Source organism: Centropristis striata, chromosome 10 (genome assembly GCF_030273125.1).
Source record: "Centropristis striata isolate RG_2023a ecotype Rhode Island chromosome 10, C.striata_1.0, whole genome shotgun sequence".
Classification (NCBI taxonomy): Eukaryota; Metazoa; Chordata; class Actinopteri; order Perciformes; family Serranidae; genus Centropristis; species Centropristis striata.
Window position 1 is genome coordinate 22,701,589 of NC_081526.1, and position 24,593 is coordinate 22,726,181.

Consider the following 24,593-nt stretch of genomic DNA (forward strand, 5'->3'; position numbering starts at 1 on the left):
ACCACAGATATCCCGCCCTAATTACTGTGTCAAAGTCCCGATCGCCGACTGTTTCCCCTTTGGTTTAACATGGAGATGTTAACGCTGCAGTTGAACAGCGATTCATGACGCACAGATCCCTCTCCTCAGAGAGAAAACGTGTGTTGGAAAATCCTTTCAGAATAAGTCAGCTGTGGTGCATATTTGATCCCTTATGTTACGTTTAATAGGGAGAACAAGTTAAGAATGACTTATAAACTGATGCGTAAAACTGGTATTGGCACTCATTATGCACTGGCAGCTCTAAAGGCTCTGAACAACAAACAACAATGGCGGAGTTTAGAAGGGGCGTGTGTGGAGGGACCCTTCTGCCATGGTGCAGGTCTCTGATCCGGCTCCGTTAACAGCCACAGTGACACCTTGTTGCTGATCCCGGAGCTGAGGCACCAACAAGCATATTTTCCTGCCTCCGCCTTTTTCTTTTGATAATCAACGGGCATGCTGGTGATTTATAGTCATTTGCATGTCATCTGCGTATTCATTTTTCGGAAGGAGCCGGGGCGTGGTTGGTGGCTCGCGCATGTGCGCTCAGTTCTACAATGATTGGGATGTATCAAGGAAAGGTTGTGTTGAGCCTGGCGTAGGAACAGTTTGATACATGTGGAGGTGAGTTTGCATACGTACTTTTCTAGTTTTGGGAGTACGCCATGTTTCAGTATGATAGCTACACACTCTTTGATAGATGAGGCCCCTGCTCTGTATCTGATTCATCAGTGCTTCCCTGCTCCCTGACCTTCACTTGGCCAATCAGCTGCCTGCCCTTACCCCCTTACCTGAGATTCCACGGCCTTTTCTCCACCTGCACTGCATCCACTTGTTAGTTCAGTTTGCCTAAGTCCTGTTTTTTTTAGTTTAGTCTTTGTTTAATTATTGTAATTCATTTTTGTATGTTTATCAGCAACATTTATTTTTTTATTAACTTATAGCTGTTCACACACATCAGAGACCACAATACACCGACATAAATGAGAATTGAGATGGAAAGAAAAAGTGCATTTACCCTTGAATCTGTGCATACATTTTATTAGTATAGAAGTGTAACAATGCTCCCATTCCTACCTGGTTTGCTTCAGAGTTGGAGCTGTTGTGGGAGGTGGACATAGTTGAAGCAGTAAGGGGGTGTTGGCGAGCGGCGAAAGAGGTCGGTGATGGTTGGATGAGAGGAGGCGTGTGGCCAAAGGCATTGAGACTCCTCTGTTGGGACAACAGCTGCTGGTAAGCCACAGGGTTGATAGGATGGGGGAAGCTGAACGAGGGGCTGAGCAAGAGGGAAGAGGAAAGAAGTTATCTCACAGAAAATATGAATGGCTTCTGTCTAGTTGCTAATATTCAAAGACTTAACCCACATTAGAATAATTTCAATTAATTCCAATTGATTTGCACCAAAACATCCTGTTTTTGCCACATGGGCATTTAATGCCAGGTTAATGCTACTAGCATGCTAAATGGATTCTAGTAGATTTTACTGATGAAATCAATCTGAGAATTTCCCCAAAACAGCTGGGCACTGTAGTTATTGGCAATCATGACTCAAACAGGATTGAATAGTGTATTTGTTTGGAACTATTTTCACCAGCTTCAGCAGATTAAAACACATTTGGTTCACATGTGAGTATCAACAATGGAGCTCTATGACACAGAGAGGAATAGGAAAACATTTGTAAAGCCTTTAACTTCCATTGTCTTTCTACTGACAACCACACTGCTCAACGGCTAGCATTTAAGAAGAAAAAAAAGAGCAATTGGGCAACCGAAAAACAGGATTTTTGCTGGTTGACAAACTCATTATTATTCCCGTGGCTTTTAATGGCCGTAACTGGGAAATAAAGTCAATATTCATAACTCTATGCAAATGTGACCTTCCCTAAACGGCTTTGGCTTTACTGCATACAGGGTAGTACTTAAAAAAAACCTTTAATAACTAGTAATGTAAGTGGTAAATCTGCACCAATGGATTCCAGTAAAATATATCTATTGAATCTGGATATAAAGGAATTTTGCTTTGTGAAATCTGTCAGATCATGCAGTGCTTTTTTCATCCACTGTGTTACAGAAAAGTGGTAACTAGTTGTGATATTATCTCAACTAGTTTGTATGCTCTATTGTGTATATATCTGTAAATATGCATATATGTGCGAAATTGATAGATATGTATGCATATGCACTGTCTAACTACCTGATTCCTCCAACAGAAAGGTGGCCGTAGGAGCTGCTAGCAGCAGAGCTGGAGCGGGAGTTGTTGATGTAAGCCACCAGGGAGTTGGGTGAGGTGCGGATCATGGTCTGCAGGTCAATGCTGGCATCTGACAGCGGGGATATAGATAGTGCCCGCTTCCTGCTCAGTCGAGGTGTCAGACGTGGGCTAGAGAAACGTGACACTGGACAGGAGGAGAAAAGACACAATAGATACAATGTCGGTCATCACTGCATTTTAAACTTGGTCGATGACTCAAATGCTTGCTGGAAAATGTACGATGTTTTATTTGCAGCATTAAAAACCTTTCTATCATGGCAGTTACCACAGATCATGTTAGAAGAAACATTCAGCCCCAAGCATTCTAGTGGAGGTCACAGCCATGCTACACTCTATACTATCTCCTGCATCTCTTGCACACACACACACACACACACACACACACACACACACACAGCTCCCCTATTTAACATTCACATCCTCTTATGCATAATGAATCGCACCCCAATCATTCTCAGTAATTACTGCGATAGTAATCTCTTTCAGACCGCTGTACTTGGGCAAGTTAAATGGAGGCAATTTTAACAAATTGATCTCAGAATACCATTAAAAAAGAACAAGGCTGACTCACAAAGGTCCATGGGCTTCTGCTGGACCTAGTTGTTGCATTGTTTTCTTATTCTTACAGAAATGGCACAAGAAAATGACAGGGGAGACGACTTTCCCATAAAGAGAAGGCTTCCCCCCCCACATGATAGACCATTATTCTTGTGTGTTTATTTCTTTTAAAGTTATGTGACATGTAGCTCCAACTCACACAGAGGCAGAGACAGATCACTTGCTTGGGACCAACAGGTGCTGCTTAATAGTGTGAGGGGACAGAGAGCAGGACTGGCATGTGTGACTTAGTGCATGGGTGTAATTAGGTCTTACAGCAGACATCATCACAGGCGCGAAAGGAAGGAAACTCTTAATAGGCCCATCACAGCTCACCTAAGCACACATTTGCTATATGTCACTGCATACAATATGTAACCAATCCCCAACTCTTTGCTGGTGGAACTCACAACCCCTCAAGCAAAATGAATCCAGGCACCACCATAATCACCGCGCCAGACCTACAGCTATAAACCAGGATCTTACATCCAAAACTATTATGTTTGGAGGTGGCGAGTCATAAAGCAGAGGCATATGCACTTAGTTAAAGGGCCCCCGGGACATCAGACGACAGTAGTTGGAGGCCTGACAAAAAATAAAAAAAATGGCAGAGACGATAGAGATGTGTACAAAAGATTTGGCAAAAACGATTTAGGGCTAATAAATAAATGTGTCATCAACATAGAGTTGGATCATGGATCATCATGAAGGAGTTAATTCTGATAAGCTTTGCATTTCATACGGCCATTCAGCTGCAAGGATTTGCTATTTTTGCAGTGAGGCATACAGATTTAATGGGAGATAAGTGTATTAATATTCCCCTTTATAAGACAGGAAACAGGCCCCACAGCCTGGTGGCCTGGTACCTTGGCGCATGCCTCACCCTTCTGGGCACTGTGCCCAAAACACCGCCCTCTACCTCCATCGTCAATCCACCCCCTCAGTCTATATATTAACCTCAGCTCAGAAGAATTTGTAAGTCCTGCAGCAAAGCTTCTTCTGAATATAAGGTGAAAACAAGCTAGTTCAACTTAGCTCAGTGTTCTTCCAATGCATGTCAATAATTTAATCTTATATTACCTGGAACAAATTCCACACAAATGTGCGCATACTACTCTCCCCGCTTGGTTAAGGAGTGTTTTATAGGTGGTGGTTATAATTAAAAAAGGGTGAGCAGGTTCCGGCAGGGAGTGAGAAAACAGATGTTTCACAGGCCATGGAAGCGCAGCAGTATGTGGTAATATGGTGCGTGTGTGTGAGTGTGTGTATATGTGAGTGTGTGGGACTGCATCGTAAGCTGGTTGTAATTGTGGGATCTGGATTTATATAGAGAGCCATAATTACAGGCGCTCCACTGCACATCGATACAGTAAAGAAAAAAAATATATTAAAAAGGATGGGAGTGCAGAGTATGTGTGATTATTTTAAGCATTTTCCTGTGTTGTTTCGTGGAAAATGAAAACACTTTAATTGGAGGGTTGTACTAATCCCCAGAAGCAGCTAGCTCTCAGTATCATCCTGCCCTCAGCACATGGAGCACCTCCTTCAGGCTGACATCTCCATTGCAGGACGGAGAGATACAAAAGATCCTTTGGTCCTACAGCCATCAGGCTGTCTCATTCTAACAGAGTTACCAGACTAACTGAATTTACCCTCAGGGATAAATAAAGTAATTTTGATTTTGATTCGATTTGATAAGAACTTCCCTTATACAGGCAGCTGAGACTCAGTTTGAAGAGCAGTCCCCCAGTGGTCGGAAGGTCGGTGGTTCGATCCGTGACCATGTATCCCTGAGCAAGATACTGAACCCCAAATTGCCCCCTATGCTGTGTCTATCTGTGTGTGAATGAAATCCTATAATAGCGATAATGGCACCTTTTAGGGTAGCCTCTGCCACCAGTATGAATGTGTGTCTGAATGTGTGAATGAGCACTGTCTTGAGTGTAAAGCACTTTGAGTGGCCGCAAATACTAGAAAAGTGCAGTCCATTTACCATAAGGCAAATAGATCAAACATGGAGAAGCAAATCCTTTCTTACGCACATTACTTGTCAAAAAGACAAAAGCCTGCCTGAGAGTGATGATGCTGATGACCCAATGTCACAAACTACAGAGCGATGATGAGACAGATGTAATGTTTGCTGAAAGTGGAAACCTGCGGGCCTGAAAAGTGAAGCCAAGACGGAAGTGCCTTAAACCTGCATTCACTGGTTGTGAAAAGAAGTTAAATGGTCCAAAATGACAATGTAAAGGGTTCAAAACAGTATTATACAAAGTTGAGTAAAAGGGCATTTGTTTACTCTGCACCTTATGCTGGAATATGCTACTGAAAGACTGGAAACTAACTGACTTAATTTCTTTGAGCACTTTTAAATCCAAACTGAGAGTTATTGAGGCCAATTCCACAATATGCACTTGTTTCCCATAACGCGTTTAAGGTCTGTGTCTTATGTAAATATGTAACAGTGTTTTGTGTTTGCTGCCTCTGGGCCAGAGCTCCCTTGAAAAAGAGGTTCTTAATCTCATATTAATATTTCCTGGTTAAATAAAGTTTAAAAAAATTAAATAAATAAATATGTTTGCTTATTTTATACAGTCTATGATAAGATGGCATCACATTGTATCAGATAGCTGGGGGTTTTGCTGGCAAGCACAAGTTTGTGTGCAACTAGGAAGCCAAATTACAGTGAAATATCCAAGAGGCTGTGAAGGTCACATTAGCAACATTGTTAATTTTAGGGGCTAAAATGGTTTAACAGGTGATCATGTGTCATTAACTTTAATAAAAATGGAAATTACAGAGGTGTTGATTACATTAAGTAAGGCAATAGTTTCTTTAAAAACATGGCTTCCAAGACATATAAAATCACCATGTAATCCCAAACCATGCACAGTTGGTTTCAGTGGATAATGTTGTTGTTGTTCACCTTGACCTTGCTGTAGTGGGGTGGGGTGTGTGTGTGTGTACACACACACACACCACCCCACTACAGCTTGAGTTAGTGCCAGCAGGGCCCCAGGTCTCCACATTCAGCCAGCCTAGCCACCCCACGGGCCAGTCGGACTGGGAAAATGTTTATTTTCCCTGCTAAATCTCACTAATACTAACACTGTGAATTTTATTAGTCAGAGAACTTGCACTGAATCTTCTATAAGCCCCCAGTGTCCAGCCCAAAGCCGCTGATGTGTTTGCCAGTGTGTTTATGCACACACTTCCACCCATGTGCTCATGGACCAACATATAGTTAAGTGTTTGTGTATGCAGGCTGAGGGGACCAGTCCCCCCCCCCACACACACACACACTCACTTCTCACCACCGCATCAGTACACAAATCTATCTCCCGTACTCCCTCCATGTTTTCACACAGTAAAATCTTTTTCCTTGGGATGGCAGACATTTACTTTGGCTTCTGCTTTTGTCGTGGGAGCTTCAGTGTATTCCCAAAAGCCACTCTGATATTTCTGTGCCCACCCAGCCCTTACATACCTGCTCACTCATGGACAAACAGTCTTCTGAATGCCTCCCAATGTGAAATATCATAATGTGACTTTATTTATACACTGTAAACCCGAATGTTCAAAATAATTAATTGGAATAAGTAATGTAAACTTAAAATGTTCTAAAAAGTTGTACTTACTTAAAAACATTCAGTGCCAGTAACTATTTCCTTCTTTTTGAGTTTATCAAACTTGTAATTTTTGATTAATATTAACTTCTTTGCATTTTATGTAACTGAGACTTGAAGTAATTAACCCAAGGTTACTTAAAACTATGTGGATTAAACATGAATTTATATCTTATTTTGAAAGAACAAATAAATAAAATTAAGAATAAGTCAATACATTTGTATTGTTATTATACAGCTAATATACTGTGAGTTTGTATGTATGAATTATCACCCCCCCACACACGCACATATGTACAGGTTTATTTAAAAAATATATATTTTTTATGTTACAAGGTTGGCTAGTTAATATAAATTATAGCTACAAAAAAAAACCGGAAGTGCCCACATATTTTATTTTGTAGTATTTGCGTGCACTTACTGTTCAGCCAGCAGACCGGAGCCGAGGAGAAGAGCGGGAGACTAATGACCGGAGTACGTAACGGGGAGTTCTTCACCTTTCAGTTGTGAATGTAAGTAGTCAACATAAAACTTGCTTGAATGTTTGTTTCAGGAGGTTCAATGTGTTTTTAAAACGGAAAAAGTAAATCACGTTAACCATTTAAAAACGGTCGACTGTTAGGTTAGCAAGCTAACATGCAAAGTCATCCCACCTGTTAGCTGTATAAGCTACATGGCTAGGCGAATGTATTTGTAAAAAAATTGTGATGCCCAACGTGCAGTAGTGGATAGTAAGACTGCTCATAATGAAATCTCGAAGTCTGTGTTGGAGCTGTGTGAGTGTTGTGAGTGAAAGCAGAAGCTAACTCTAGCACCACTTGTTATGCTCAATGCTAGGGCTGCGTAGCATGCTAAGCGGCGCGACGGTTAATTTACCAGCTACAAGAGTCTGTCAGTGCAATGAGTTTCTGCGTGCCAGCTGTGGAGATTTTGAGGAGATTTCAAGTAGGAAATTTTGAAAATGGGCAAGTTAAAACATGTCACTTAAACTATTAGCAAAATATGCCCCCTTTTACAAGTGTGTTGTGCATTTAATCGTTTTAACTGCACATTTATTTGATTTATTTTAACATTCAAACACTAACATGATTGCAATCCTGCGTCACATGTCAGCTCTGCTACAGTAAGAGACTTGATTCACTAATTTTAAAACATATTGGACTCGTTTTCAACACAGTTTAATGTAGTTTGTACATGTTGAAGGGCAGCTCCACTGCCCGCGTGAGCCACGTGGCTCCTCAAGTTTTTGTGTGCTGGAGTATTTTTGTGGCACTTGGCGCTGCTACATGGCCCTCCAATATGTAAAAACTACATGAAACTGTGTTGAAAACGACTTCAATATGTTTTAAAATGATCAAAACAAGTCCCTCACTGTAGCAGAGCTGATACGTGACGCAGGGTTGTTGAAATAAATCAGATAAATGTGTACAGTCAAAAATATGTACATCACACATGTAGATGGGGACTTATTTTGTTAATAGTTTAAGTGACACATGCTTTAACTTGCCCATTTTTGAAATATCCTACTTGAAATCTCTAAATCGGACTTACCTAACGCCCTAACGTAAGGCTAGCTGATAGTTATTTTCTGCGAGTTATATTAGCTGGTTAAAGAAACTATTTATTTTTTGTAATTGCTGGGATAAGAATTTATGAATGCTACCACCCCAACTTTACCCAACTTTGACTTATTTGTGTAATGCTATGTAAAATGTTGCAAATTTGATAGTCTAACAGGCATCTTACATGTCTACTTTGTTTTAACCAATGTTGGTGTATTTTGTTGTTCTCTTTTAGTATGAGGAATATGAGTTCAGTTTTCGATAGTTCTGATGGAGGTTTAAATTTCATGACAGGTGTCCTGTAAAATAATACTTTTTCTGTTTGTTCGCAGGTTGTTGCAGCAAACATGGCTTGGCACTGTAAGTTGTTCAGCTTCTTTTACCACTCGAACATATTTATTTAAACACTGCAAACTGCAACACAGCCACTTTTCAAAAATTAGCCCATTCCCATGCCTCCATGATGATTGCATGTGCACATTTCAGACACTATTGTGATGTCCTGCCCACCAGTGAAGGAGCTACTGGACCTCTGGCCTGCTCTTCATATGCAATCTGAGGTAATGTGGATCACCTCTTACATCTGTTTTTATCTTGTATGTCACATTGTGTGTAGTGTTGCCTAATTTCATTCATCAGCAAATTAATAATTGCTGTTACTGTACTGTCCTTTCCTCGATGCAGGTGTATGCAGAGTTCCAACCCATAACGAACCAGAACCTTCCTAACACTTTCTACGTCCAGCTTGATCGCCACACTCCTCGTTTGATGGCTTTATCGACACAGAAAGCTTCCAAAACTGGAAAGACTGCAGATGCGTTGGCTGCCATTTTCAAAGTCCATGATACACAGGTGATTATACATTTCACAGTTAAAGTCTTTGTGTAATGTTGGGAGTTTAATGCTTCAAATAAGCTTTTGAATTCCACAATTGTAACTAGTAGTTAGTCAAGATTGTTTGGCATTGGGTTTGATTAGTGAACTTGTCACTGCATTTACACTATTATAATCTTCTTAGGAATTGCATGATGTCCACACTCTGTCACTTTTTCAGCAAACGAGAGCACAAAGCAGCAGAATAAACAGGAGTTTTTCAGACTTGTGTATTTGTTGTGACTTATATGACAATTAACTAATCAAAATTGCCGCAGCCATAGGTTCAGTAAATGTGAATAATAAATGATCTCCCTTTCATTTTTTTAAAGGATGAACTGGATGAGCCAGACCTGGGGGATGCACCAGTCGTCGTCCTTACAACCATCAGTGATGATGTCACTAGTCCTGTTCACTACCAGCCGCTGCGAATCTCTGTCATCTTAGAGGTTGAGGTGATCGTCGATCTCCCCAGGCTTGCTGATGCCTTCCTGGTAGTGTTCGGCCTAATCTACTCACTACATCTCAGCTATCCCAAGGGACTGACCAACACGTTTGAGTTCACACAGAAAATCTTACTTGGTCTTGATGACTCTAAATTGTCACCCAAGCTGCAGCCTCTCAAAAAAGTCAAGATCCAAAAAGGACTGGTGGACTCCTGGTAATGTTGTATTAACAGTTTATAAGCTATTTGTGACAAAGATATTTTTTTAATGTATTTTTAGCTGGAGTTTTAATATTTTCTATTACATGGTTCATCTTAAAGCAGTGTTTCCCAACCCTGGTCCTGGGAACATCCTGCCCTGCATGTTTTAGATATTCCCTCTTCCAACACACCTGATTTCAAATGAATGGTTTGTTCTCAGGCTGCAGAGCATGTTAACAAACGGATCATTTGAATCAGGTGTGCTTGAAGAGGAAAATATCTAAAACATGCAGGGCATAGGGTCCCCATCACTGTCTGAAATAGACTTGTTAATTGTTATTTTATTTATTTATTTGTTTTTTTTATTTCATATTTTGTATATTTTCTAAATAGAACAAATATTGACTTATAATTTGATTTTTTTTGTCTGAATTTTAAGTCAAGAGTACTTATTATTATTAAGGCAATCAGTTGCCACAAATATTTTAAGTTTGGGACAAATTATTTTGAGTTTTAACAAGTCTATGTTTTTGAGTTATGGGTAATTAAAAGATGGAAAGAAGCAACTAATAAATATTAAGTTTATTGAACATAAAATCCTGAGTTTTCATACTTGAAATGATTAAGTTCTCTTTAGTTATTGCAATGAGAAAGATGAATGAATATTCTGAGTAGCAGAAACTGAAAATGTTTGAGTTGACTTAATTGATAAATTTAATTTAATTAAAATTCAAAAGTATATTTAACATAAACTCCAAATATTTGAGCTCTGATTTACTCAAACGTTTGAGTTAATGAACTCAAAAAAATTGTGGCAACTGATTGCCTCACTTTTTTTGAGTTCTGCTTACTTATTCGGGTTTACAGTGTACTTACAGTAGTTGTGGTGTACTAATCCTAGTGCTAACCATGCACAAATGCCTTTTCACTTAGTGTTTCTTTGTCTGACTTTTATTGGGGTTAAGAGAGGAAAATATAAATATGGTATTAAATATGGCCTGGTTTATCATCTGCCCTGCCTAACTGTAGGTAGAAAGACTTGTAAAAACAAATGGTGTCTACAGAGTCATCTCTTCTCATATTTGGTCTCTAAATATAAGAAGAGATGACATCTTTAGTCTTGGTGGAATTGTGTTTTAATTTGTGAAATGAAAAGAAGTCCCACAAAGTCTGTGGCGGCCTGTAGTTGTGGCACGTCAAACAACACCATGCCATGATTTTAAAATCTTTTCTTCCTCATATAACAGAGAGAAATTATTTTTTCGTGTCCAACCTCACACTTAATCCAAAAATTCAGTAAGACCTGCAGACTTGACAACCCCTCGATGCATGTGTCCACAGCTTTTCCACCAGCATACGTCTTCACAGCAGCACTCAGTGTTTCATGGTTCACCCATAAGCCTCACAATTCACTTATCCAGAGGATAAACACAGGAGGAGGGGGAAATGGGTGAAAAGCCTTACTATGGGTTCACTGAGGGCTCCCAGCTTTTTGCGGTGGGTCTGATGAATATTAGTGCATAAATTGATTTTTAATATGGATTTTATCTACACTGCCTTCCAAAACTAACGGTAAGGGATGAAGCACATATTTGCCACCTCTGCCACTCCTCCTCCTCCCACACTCCGGCAGTAAATGAGGCCTTTTATTCAGACCAAGGCTGCCCGCGATGACCATTAGCTGGCCGCCTTGGTCAATATAGGCCCTGTGTCTGCGGGCCGCAATGGAAGAGCCTCTAGACTGGCAGAGGGGCCTAAACCTGACCACATCACTCCTAGCACGGTCGAAGACTAAATAAAAGCTGCCGGGATGGTGGCAGTGAGTGTGGATGCTGCGTTGAGAGTGAGGGGAGGAGGGGGTTGTGGCTATTTGAGCAAACAACCTCGCCAAACAAGTGTGGGCAAAGCAGCACAGCGGCAGTCACTGAGATGGTTGGAGGTAGAGAAGAAAAAGGAGGAGGAAGGAGAGGTAGTCTACAGTTTCTGTAAGGCCCCTAACTCTTCCTCACCCTTCCCTTTCAGCACCACTGTGTTTAGCTAAGTGATTGAGGTCATTTAAAAGATTAATTGCCAAGCGGTTCCATATCTGATTCCCTTTTTCTCTTCTCTCTGTTGTGGTTTCCTACCTGTGCGTGAGTATGCCTGCATTAGTGTCATGCAGTTACTTCAGTGAGCGTGACACTGCAGCAGTGGAAGTAGTTTTACTGGGTGGGTGGTAAGATGGGATGAAAAGAAGAGCGAGTACTCCTGGAGCAGGGCGGGTGTCAGTGCCAAGGGGAGTATTTGATTATCAGCCATCGAAAAGGCTGACATTCACGGACCATTTTCCACTCTATGCGCTTTCTATTCCCCATTCATAAGGGCTGAAGGTTTCTTGGATGTGTTTCGCGGCTGAAATCAAATGTCTGTTCTGGTGCCTGAACGTCATCTTGATAGAGGGCCGGAGTTCTAACTGGCATGAAAGAACAGGCTAGTCTCTGTGAGTTTGTGTGCAAACATGTGTATGAGTTTGTGAGCCTTTGCCTGCCTATTTGTCTAGCTGTTAAATGTTTTGTGCGTATGTGTGTGTGCTGCCTCATCCCTGCCATCCCCGAGGTTCCATTCTGTATCTTCCTAGTGTCCCTTATATATTCAAATCCAAGCATTCACATTTTGGTCAGAGTACACATGTTGTAGTATCAAAAACCTTTTCACAAGTGTATTTACTCAAACAAGTCCAGTGAATATTTTAAATTTGGGCTACAGACTTAGAGTTTTCACAGCTTTTTGGTTGAAGGAGGTAAACAATGTTTTAAAGTAAATTTTAATCCCAAAACAAGAGGAATTTCTCAGAGTCAGAAAGTGAAACACTGATGTCCAACAGCTGCAACACAACAAACTGGTTTTGTTTGGCTGCATAAAAAGTGAAAAGGAAGGAAATCAGTGGTGCTGTCAGCAGAGTAGTGGAGCATTCATTCATTTATTTTATGTTTTTATTATAATGGAGAGATATTATTCACTTCTTTACATTGACTAAGAATCCTGTCCCAGTCAGAGGAGCGCGTAGCAGCGCTGATTGGAAATGTTTCTATTCGGGCAGAACCGCTGGTGGAGGACATGCTCCTGTGATTGAGCCAGATAACAGTAAATAGCAGAAGACAACAACATTCTGTTTAAAGAATTTCATGGTTACAAGGTGTATAATTTTTTATGAGCCATTAAAAAACACTGCATAGTTTTATCAGCTCCAGGCATCGATACAGTAGTCTAAGATCAATTCTCCGCCTCAGACGTGTGGACTTCACGCTGACTCAGATTTGCATACACGAGCTGAGAGCAGACGCAAGATCCTATCGTAGCCTCCGCTCACCTCCCAATTAATAAATGCCGAGCCTTGCGTAGAAATGATCGTACGCCCACTTTACGCTCACTTTCTAACGCTCATTTGATAAATGAGGGCCAGTGAGAGGCCAACAACTGTTGTGTTCTGCAAGTAAAATTACTGTTTTTGTCAAAGCAAAGAAGCAATATGTACTGCTGTGGATGGGGGCTACAGGAAAATGTACCTAAAGAAAACTGATTGCAGTTTAAGTGGATGCTATGTTAAGATTTTTTTTCTTTCCCTTGCCATCACACAGTCCCATTAGCATAGCTCATTGAAGCCACTAGCTATGCTTTCTCAAAGCCACCAGACTTCAACAGTAATTTTACTTTGCAGAACACAGCAGTTGTTGGCCTCTCACTGTCTCGATCTGTTAGTTTGTTTGAGTTATTGTGTGACTTTCAGTCTCTGACCCAAACTAACATCTTGTCCACAAGCAGTACAGTGCGTAGCTTCTGTGCCAGTACTATGATGCTTCAAACTGGGAACATACCCACCGCTATTGGTAAAACACACTGGCTGTGGATAAGGATATATGTAGCAACGTCAACATTCAGAATTTTACTTTGTAGAACTTGAGAGTTGCTGGTCTAATGTTACAGCCACCTCATTCTGTTAGTTTGTTTGTGTTATTGCGTCACTTTCAGAATTGCATCCACAGCAGTATAGTCTGTGTCCTGATTTCCCTGAACTTAAAACAGCTAATGGTGACTCAGCTAATGTCAGCGTTCACAGCTTACTGTGGTAAGTACAGCATTTGCTACAGCTGAGTAGGCGTTCCCAATTCAACAACCCAGACAAGAACTCTGATGGAGTTGGCCTTTAAGTGGACAGTGTATGCAGCCCATCATGTTAATCTCATGCCTGTGGTGCCCGACACAGAGAGAGCAGACACAAAGGTCTCAGACACCCCTCTCACTAACATGGCCTATTCTCACTGCTTTTTTTTTACAGTTACCCTGGACTTTTTATGTAGGATGCTACCCATAATAACAGTAGAACCACACCTGAATCACCATTAGAATGAGAGACTCTAAGTTAACACATGTTCTTACGAGCTCCTGGCCTTGGGGCTTTTAGTGTTTATGCACCCTCAACTAGCCACTGCCCCCATGCTACATGTAAGTTTAAAAAGCTCCACTAGCTTTGATGTGGGAAGCTCTTCCATGAAAAAGCCTCATAAGGAAGAATAAGAGGATGGTATCAACATGCCTGGTGCTGAGAACAAAGAGCACCATGGCCGTTAAATGTGGCTGTTACTCTTGTACCTGGGATGAAAAGGCATGCATGTGTTTTATATTAATGGAATGGGACTTAATTAGAGATTAATCATTTTTGACATGAAAATATTACACTGACATACTATGTTGTGATTCAGTAAGCTTTTCATACAGGTTTTTCTTTGGATCTGGTTTCAGGTATGTAGAATACCAGCATTAGTTGAGCTCCAAGGCAAACAAATCTATAATTTTCTGTTCCTCCGCCCTCTATTTTATGATGTGCAAATTAGTCAGGTATAGCATGCTAGGGCTGGATGGTAGGGACTGAAATATTCCACTACCACTTACTTTTTCAGTCAAATAAGATCCTTTTTGTACCCAGATGAAGTATGCAGTTGTATCAGTATCACTCTGACTGGTATTGTAACTGGTATCATCATTTTTCAAATATTATACCAATATACTGCATGTAACTAGGGATTTGAACAGATTTCTAAGGATTTAAATTAGACAGGTGAAAGTTGCTACCAGAAAATGATTTTAAAATCCAACAGTTGTATTATCTGTTGTAATATTGATTGTAAAGAAGAATTGTAATTATCATACTATGAACAGCAAACTGTAACTGAAAATGTGCTCACCATCCACAGGGCCGATATAATCTGGGAGGTGCGCTGCTGCTGCTGATGCTGCTGCTGCCGCTGCTGCTGCTGCTGCTGCTGCACTGCTCTGCATCAGCAGGTCACCGTAGGGGCTTCGCTGGCTGGCACTCGCCATCAGGTGGTAGTACTCTGTGGGGTTGGCCCCTGGTGGTGGAGGGGGGAGACTGAAGAGGGCGCGGTCCTTCAGGTGTTCGTGGGTCACTGCAGAAAAAATAGGAGGATTAAACAGGAGCCTATAATATTATTATAGGACAAGTGGCTATCTCCACCCCCCCCAAAAAAATTAAAGGACAAGTGGCTATTTCCCTTTGATTTAAAAAAATATATATTATACATTATTATTATATAAGATTGCAGAATGAACTAATCTCTCAGAGGGGCCGAGGAAAATACATTTAGATTTTGTCATTTGATATACAACTTGACAGAATAACAAAACAAAGACAAGAACAGTAGGGCTGCAAGGACTCAACAGAAGAGACGAGTGATCTGCTTTACAGATTTGAAGATTTGTGCTTGAGTGCATGCCCCGGGGCATGATGCTTTTGATAAAAGACGTCTGATGTCTTTGAGGCTTGCTGGGTTATGGGAAAAGATCTCTAGGGAGTAAAGGAAGCAGAGGGAGGGATGGAGCAGGACAGAAAGGGGGGCTACAGAGGGAAGGAATACCACATTCCTGCACTTCTCTGGTGTTCTGTGTGCACTAAGTTTGACAGACTGAAGTCATACACAGAGTGCAGGTACATGCAGATGCATACATACAATGCTGAGGAGGCCTTAAACTCTGCATGTTCAAAGGGAATATCGATGTAAAATGTGTTAACACCTGCACCCAGTAAAGCTACATTTAAAAGTGTCAGGAACTATAAGGGTGAGAGATTGATTGGTTTTATTTTTTCTTACATCTGACTATGCCTGTGTCCACCTTTCCTTCGTTTCTTGCTCTCTCCCAGTTTCTTCCCCCAGTGGGTAGGGGTGTGTGGAGGGGATAGGGGAGTGGGCCGATGGTGGATTAATATGCATGCTGGTGGAAACAAGAGGAAGTGGGGGTTGGGATGACTGGGTGGGGGCCAAGTGGGATATTGGGGGAGCAAAACCACAGCCTCCCCCACCCTCTGTGCACAGACACATACACATAAGCGCACACATAAACCCAAAAATCTGCATCCACCAAAACCTATTAGGCCATGGCTGTGGTAACAGTGTGCAGGCAGTGTGTTTGTGCTCCAGCAGCAGCGATCCGGGCATATTCCTTTGGTTTCTCCATGGCTGCCAGATTACGTTACCACCTCTGCAGAGTAGTATTTTGTGTCTGCATGAGCACAGAGGATGAGAGATCGCAGCTACACCTCTACTGGTCCCTAGTTCAATCAGACAAAAAGTAACACAAGCAAAACACAGATGTGTTTTCCAAAATCAGCACCTAGAGAAACAATACTGAGGCTGTGACTGAATTCACTAATTCACTACCTCTGATATAAGAAACTCTAAGCAATTTACCAGGGTAAATGTTGTGCATTATATAGTATACAGTGTAATATAGAGCGTGATCTCAGACACAGCTTAAAAATATGGGCTAGGGCCCGTGCATGTATTACAGAACTGAATATGACACTGCTGCACAGCCTTGTGGCCAATTTTTCTAGTGGCCACTTGGGGAATTACAGCCCAAACAGCATTTTCCCAATAGGCCATAGGAGATGTCTGTAAAACATTTGACACAACACCTCAATTCAAGGTCAATTATGACTCTTCTTCTAATATTTCATCCATGAATGTTTAATATTTATATTTCAAGCTGGAAAAAGTGGTTTACAAACCTGTGACATCATCAGAATGTAAAGTCTAGCAACATGAACTCACTCAGATAAAAAAATTAACAACAACCCCTGCATTGTCTAGCAATGTTTGCGCTACATGGTGTGTAAAAACTCTGCAGTCTCTCCTTTGCTTTAATGTGTGTTTGTGGCTGCAGTTGGTGGAGAGTTTACATAGTTTAATTATTCAGCTCTGTATTGTTGCCATGTTCATGTTTTATTCTGCTGTTGGTTGAGTTTAACTGACCAATTTGAAAATAAAAATGTCACTTTTATGTGAGTACAATATTCTAATACCCATCCGTTAGGGTTTCAAAAAGAACCTTCAGCACATGTCTGGCACCTATAGGTATCTCTATCAGAGGTTTACACACTGAGCTCCGTGGTTCCACACAGACTTTATTTATGTTCTGCAGAGCTGCAGAGTGCCCTCCATTTGGTGCCATACTTCCCTGCCACTTTATCAGTGACAGCATCTCTTCCGCATTGCTTCTCTTGAAAGGCGGGGAGGCATTAGTTGCCAGCAGCGTGTGCTTGGTGATTTATTGATGCTGGGTGCAGGCCTGTGGCTCCTCACTTCTCCAACATGTTGTTTGAACAGGGGTGGCGAGGACAGGTCTGTCATCATGTGAACTCAATAGTTCTGGGGCACCACATGTTTTTTTTCTGTGCTAATTTCCACGGTTTCTCCTGCCCAAACATATATCCAAACGAGCAGGCATGTTGCCCGTACTGCAAAGCATACCCCTGATACACCCACAAGTCACCAGCATGCACACACATGCAAAAAACAGCATAACCTGCTTGATGAAAGGTTTGCTTTAGTACCTCATGTAGGGGAATGTTTAAGGTGCAAGACTAATTTTCACAGTTAAATAATCAACTGTGTAAACTGCAGCCAAGCAGACAGAGTTGGTTTATAGAGAACAGGATGCATAAATTCTGAACCCGCTCAACTCTAATCTCACCTCCTTAATGCTAACTGGTCAAAGCAGCTGTAAAATAGCTGCCATGTGAAAGAGTTTCCACGTTACTTACAGTTTATTCTGCATTTTGTGTACATTGTGAACATCGTAAGAACACTAAAGCTAAGTGTTTTGGTATAAGAGTGTTTATGGGAGAACATGTGTGCCTGGATATTGGAAGTTATTCACATATTAGGCCTCTATGCGAGCACAGGTGAATGACAGCATGTGACAGGTATCTACATGTCTTTCTCACATTCGGTTCCAGCACTAACCATAAGTAAAAATGCACTTTTTTTCTACAAGTTACAGCAAAGATGTGTTAGTATTTTAGTGTTGACATAAAAGGAAATGGTTGGGAACCATTAAGAAGTAAGGGCACCAATGTAACCCTAGTTGTAGTTCTCTGCTGGTGCTGGTGCCGGTCTGCAGTTGGTTCAACTTAACCTTCTATAAATTGGTTTCTTCTTCACAGGTTAGGGAGCCACGTCATTACTTCGTTGTTACCTATCTTATATGTCTCTACTTTCCCAACAATGCTAGCACCAACTTTAAGCACAACAACAATAATGGCGGACTACATTGCCTCTTTACAAGTGTTCTTTATGGTTTTGTGAGCCTACATTGGCATCCAAACCACAGGTCCGGACCCATTTTGATTCTTAATAACACTAAGATGTTAAGGCTTTTCTTGTAAGTTAGCTCTCTCTGTTGATATAGCTAACCACCTAGCATCGACTTCACTGGTATCAGTTACATTGTGTTTAAAACAAATCAAATTAATTCATCATAACCAATTTCTATGTTTGCAGGTACTTTGAGTCTGGCTGTCGAAAAGCAAGACCTTGAACTGTCTGTGTGGTAAAGGGGTACTTGTCAGTAGAGAGAATAGCTAAAATACATAAATAAAATAGGAGTAGTCAAACATACCATAAGCCCTTTTTTAAGGCTACTACATATCTTTGTGTTACTCCAGGGCTTTTTAGTGTTACAGTGGTTGTAATCCTGTGAGATACAGTGATATTAGCGACATAGAATTTGTAGATATTAGATAAATCTTATCGTCATCATAAATCTTGGTTGTGCTATAACTCCCCTATGTGACGTTAATCTTACCTTCTGCAGGGCTCAGTCCTCGGGCCGCTGAGATCATGGAGAGGGTGGGGCTGCCGTGTACTGATCGTAGGTAGTGCTCCATGTGAGGGCTTACGTAAGGATGTGGAGGGCTGAACGGTGACTCACTCGTCCCGGGCGCCACGTGGGGTGATAGACGGATTAGGGAAATATCTGAGATGACTGGACTGCCCGTCAGTCCTGGAGGTCTGTAAAGAAGGAGGAAAAAATGAAACCAATTATAAATAAATGATATGGAGAAAGAAGGAGGATGACAGTCATAGATAAATAGAAAGACAAAAAAAAAACATATTGGGAGATGGAAAGAGTGGAGACATCCTGTGCTAATTTGATTACTTCCTCAGATATCATCATGAGTGATCTCCATTGGTATGTTCATAGACAAGCCTTAACTTCTGTTATTCCACAAAAGTGTCTGCAGTCTCAATCCATTTACACACTTTACCTTCCCCAGTGCCACAGCTAATACATAATAATCCCCTTTTGTTCACTTTCTCTTATTAAGCCCTGGAGCAACAGACAAGTCGAGACCAAGGGCTTTCCACTGCGAGACTACCAAGAAGCACATTCTCTATCTGTTTGGGTGGGCAAAACTACTATACATGGTGTGTGATAAGAGAGTGCAACCGGATGCTCAAATCCTTAAGTAGCTGCCTGTAGCCACTTTTGGTAAGAAAAGTCAGAAGTTCTTCAACAGCCTGCTGGTCACATCAGACTATACAGTATATTTGTCATCTCCAACAGATAATTGGCAGCTTTACTCCTAGAAATGCAGACAAGTAGGTGTTGTAATTCTCAATAGCCCCATGGGGCTGAACTCTAGATAAAAATGTCTGCTGGCCGCTGGCAGTGGCACAACCTTTTGAAGGCACTCGTACTTTTGTCGACCTAGTGTGCTTTAGTTCTGATAAGAGGCCTGCCGCTCCCTCAGTGTGTGGTAAGAACACCTGGTAGAAATCCAGCCCTTAAAAAGACTCTTTAAGTGGGAGGAACAATAAATTATAATAGTTTTGGATTTTTCATTAGTTTTAGTTTAAATTGCGTTGTGATTTGTGGTTTTTAGAGTGAGTTTGCTAGTGATAATTAGTTTTTACTTTTTTGAAAATGCTTAGTTTTAGTTTTTTTGCAATGGGGAATTTGTTGGGTGCCAGATTCAAAAAGGTCATAATAAATGTTGCCTTTATTTTCTTTGTCTGATCCATCTCAGCCCCAATATGTTTATTAAGTCATAAAACCAAATAGATGAAATGGATTTTATATCAACTAAAAAGGTTAACGTATGAAAAGACAAAAACAAAGGACATTTTCACTATAATTTTAGTTAGTTTTGTAACCACAAAATACAGTTTCAGTTATTTATCGTTTTTTTAAAAACTCTCGTTTTTATTTTATTTCAGTTCACGGAAATGTTTTTTCAATTCTAGTTTTCGTTATTTCGTTAGTTTTTGTTAACTATAGTAACCTTGGTAATAGAAGACAGGCTGACTGAGTGTGGTTATATTGCTGTTTTAACGGTAACTAATAAAGTGTCAATTTACAATTGGCATTCAAATTTAAGTGGGCTTTAAGATGAAACTGCTCTGAAAACTGTTTGAACAATACAGGTGGCTGACAAGATAACTCCATCTAGGAAAAAGAGAGCATACCCAGATACAATGATACAAGTAAGGAGAGGTTCAGTAATTTCATTAAACAATAATGTAGAATTGTTTGTTTTACATTATTTTAATATTGATGAAAATACCAGAAACTTATCACATTTGATAATTCAAACTAAAGAACGAGTAAAGGATGTTGAAAGCACAAGAAACATAGGACCCCATGAGCCACGGCTGTAATGAAAACTGTATGTGGCAATAAGACATTCAAACAAATATTTGGTAACTACAAGTCATCACTTGGAATGGTAAATGGACCTGCACTTATATACACACTACACTACAGACTGTGCTCATTCACCCTTTCACACACTCATTCACCCTTTCACACACACATTCATACTGGTGGCAGAGGCTACCCTAAACGGTCCCACCTGCCACCATTGGGAATTCATTCACACACTGATGAACACAGCATCGGGAGCAGTATCTTGCTCAAGGATATGCAGGCATCTAGGCTGCGACGGTCAGGGATCGAACCACCAACCCTTCGGTTGGGGGCCAACCGACTCTACCGACTCTACCGACTGAGCCACAGCCGCCCCACTTAATCTCTCTTTAAAAAAAGGAGTAGGATAAGAGAGATTTGAGGAGATTGGGCAGACTAATGACTCACTGTGAGGCTGCCAGTGGGTTTAAAGAGGGCCTTAAAGAATGAAACTGAGTAATAGATGAGTAAAATGTTAGGCATTGCGGCCTCATTTCAAAATGAAATTCAGGCAGCTCAGTGACTGTGGTGAATACATGAGTGTTTATATAAGTGGTTTTGATACGTGGCCGCATCAAGTGCATGAGTGAGAAAAGGGTGTAGGCTAAGAAATGGTTCAACTAAAAGGAGGCAGTGACATGATTCATTAATGTTATTCAATCTAATGCTAGGTCTATGAAATTGCCACTTTAAAAGTTTTGTATCTGTGGCCAATACAAAAAAAAATAGACGTTTTCTCCTTGACATCACCAATTGGCTTGTTGGCTCACTCATTTGCTACTTCTATCATCAGCTCCAGAAAAATAATGTTTTTAATTTGGAATGTTATTAGGATTTTTGGTTTTCTGGATGCAGTCTGATGAGGCATGTGATTTGAACACCAACTCAATAGCTAAGTTAGCTGGTTAGCGGATAACTTATGCAGCCAGTAAAAAGTCACAGGTGAAGAATTAGCGGTAACACTTTACAATAATTCATCATTTATAGATGGTAAATAGATAGTTTATTAAGGTTTAATCATCATTTAGAAACCGCAAATAGGCCATTTAGAATGGTAAATAGAGAATGTATTAATGTTGAACTATAGTTAATGAACAGAAAGAATTGGGTTTCTGGTACAGATTAGATAGTGATGGGCATTTTGGTTGTTGCCATCATGTTTTTATTGCAACTAGCGCATAGGCAAAACAGAAGCAAGCTAGTTTGGTTAGCAAAGGAGAAACTTTTTTTGTTTTTTATTGGTCCGACCAAACAAAATGTTACAATTAAGTTTGATGAACTGAATATGCACTGGGAAAAGGTAAAGTTTGAAGTCTGTGGTATTAACCTGTCAATCATAAGGAAGCCCCGCTATAGCATATCCTGCTTTATCATCTATTTTTCCTAAAAATGGGACTATCATTTGGGGCGGCTGTGGCTCAGTTGGTAGAGTGGTTGCCCAGTGATCGGATGGTTGTTGTTCGATCCCTGACCATGGCAGTCTACATGTTGAAGTATCCTTGAGCAAGATACTGAACCCCAAATTGCTCCTGATGCTGCGTTCATCTGTGTGTGAATGAATTCCAAATGGTGGCAGGTGGCACCGTTTAGCCTCTGCCACCAGTATGAATGTGTGTGTGAATGAGCGTAGTGTGTAGTGTAAAGTGCTTTGAGTGGTCACAAAATGACTAGAAAAGCGTCCATTTATTTAAGTGCAGGTCCATTTAAAAATGAACTTTTAATAATAATTAATAACATTTAGAACCAGCGATTCAGATAATAACTCATTATGAGAATGTTTACAGAGATAATAAATCAAGTGAGAAGTAGACTAATTTTCCTATTGACTCTGCCCCCTGCTGGCCATTAGAAAGAATGCAGATTCAAGGCACTTTGGTATAGGCTTTACTTTTCAGGTCCGGAGGTTGCGGCTTGCACAAGGATAAATATAAAACATTGCATTCAATATTTTAGTATTTATCTGTAGAAAAAAACACAGGGATGCCAAATCTTTGACTGTGATGAAATGAGTGTGACTGGTCCATTTTGTATTTACTGGCTGTGGTAGAGTTTCCCTGCTCCTTCTCTCATTCACTGTCTCTGTGTGGACGCCAACCTGCACCCAGCCTAGCCCTGCCCAACTCAGGCCCAGCCAACCAACCCAAAACCTCTGCCCTTGCTCCATTTCCAGTAAGTGCCTGCAGACTGCTGGCCTTGTCTGAGAGCCAACTTTCTGCCGTCAGGCCCAGTCTTCCTCTACAAACAACCATAAAGAGCCCTCTGTTCTGGGCGGGAGGGGAGAAGTGAGAAGAAACAGACGCTCCATACACAAAAACACGCTTCCCTCAGTCCGCCGTGAAGCAGCATACAGAGAGCTTGGCAGTGCAGCCTCAGATTAGTGCTGTTTTACTCCACTGAACATCTACCTGGTGGACTGGCACTAGTGCAGGTCTTATCAGACTGCAAAGCTCATCAATGTAATCCCACATAGCCTAAAGCTATGATACAATAATGCTATGAAACATTGTAATGTTTCCAGAATGGACAGAATATAAGCAATGCCTTTCTACATATCTGATTCCCTAACTCTATATAACACCTTTACAGTTAGTTACTGTCATTAGCACAGCATTATGGGTAAAGTGCAAATGTTACATATCATTTACAGAAATTTAGTAGTACTACTGTATTTCTAGGACATATAAATTGATTTAATTCGGACTGTTCATCACAGATTATTTATGTATATATAATGTAAATGTAAATGTTTATACACACACACACGCACACACACACACACACACACACACACACACACACACATACATACTTTAAGTAATATATATATATACTTTAATTAATTAAAAATATGTATTTCTTTTTAAATAGCATGTAATCCTAAATTCTAGTATCAATATAATTATGTGTTTTAAAGGTCTTTTAACATATTTCTTCCCCAATATGTGGCAAACTAATTAATATTTGAAGTCAGTTTTTTTAAAAGAAAGAAAGAAATTGGTGTTGTGCGAGATGACTTCTACAGGAGACTTCCATGCTGAAGCTAGATTAGGATGTGACTCCAGCAGTTGATGGTAAGTAGCTTAAATGTGTTTGTTTCATCTATCATAACACTGCAAATTCGACAAATTCAGATGGCAGTCCTGTTTTAAATTATGTGTAGGTTAATCTTTGATAATACTATTTGTCAACAAGCTGTTGATAATGAGGAAAGTGTTCTGTAGTAAACTGATCTGTAGCTGGCTTTCAGAGTAAACGTCTACCGCTGACGTCAGCGCCAAACTGTCAGGCTTTAAAGCGAGAATTACACTCACCAAACAAACTGGAGCCTGGGTTTCTTGTGCAGCAGTGGTACAGCTCACCACATAGAAAGTGGTGTCATTTGTCTGATACTTCCATGTAAAACTCTACGACAGCCAATAGGTAAAGTTTGCCGTGAATTATCCACGGTGCTAGCAGCTAGAGACAGCTAGCAGCTAGTGACGGACAGCTACGTCACCTGTCACTCAAAGCGGAGCGCCCTCAATTATGCAGCATCAAAACTTAAACGAGTGAGATATAAAATAATTCACCCCCCTCAGAGTTGTCATGGAAGGGGAAATCAGCTTTTGAGGGTAGAGGCATCATTTGAACCAGGCTGTAAACACGTTTACTTCTACTATGAAATTGGACATTTTAACATGAGAGCCAATCTAACTTGCTCCCTTCTGCAGCCAGCCTCAAGTGGAGAGTCGAGGAATTGCAGTTTTTGGTAATTCCGCATATATAGGCTTCACAGCTCAGGACCAGAGGTTGCCGTTTGCTCAGAAACTATGAGACCTCCTCATGATATACGTTAGGTTAAGTTTAAGATACTATCTCGCCGTGTTCAGGACAACTGTAATGAACAGACCAGGAGAAGGATTAACAGTTATGACAGTTTGAACTTTGACACGCACGTTAAGTGACGTAATTCGTGCCTTATCAGGACACCG

General features: G+C 40.7%; 1 protein-coding gene across 1 annotated transcript in view; it reads right to left on the reverse strand.

Annotated features, from left to right (window-relative positions):
- gli2a (GLI family zinc finger 2a) overlaps positions 1-24,593 on the reverse strand; it is a 99,612-nt gene that overhangs the window by 18,417 nt on the left and 56,602 nt on the right. Inside the window, exons 3-6 of the mRNA XM_059342816.1 lie at positions 18,739-18,944; positions 14,820-15,041; positions 2,216-2,417; positions 1,099-1,297 (exon numbers count right to left, since the gene is read on the reverse strand). Coding sequence (XP_059198799.1) covers positions 1,099-1,297; positions 2,216-2,417; positions 14,820-15,041; positions 18,739-18,944 — 829 coding nt within the window. The remainder of the gene's footprint in view (positions 1-1,098; positions 1,298-2,215; positions 2,418-14,819; positions 15,042-18,738; positions 18,945-24,593) is intronic.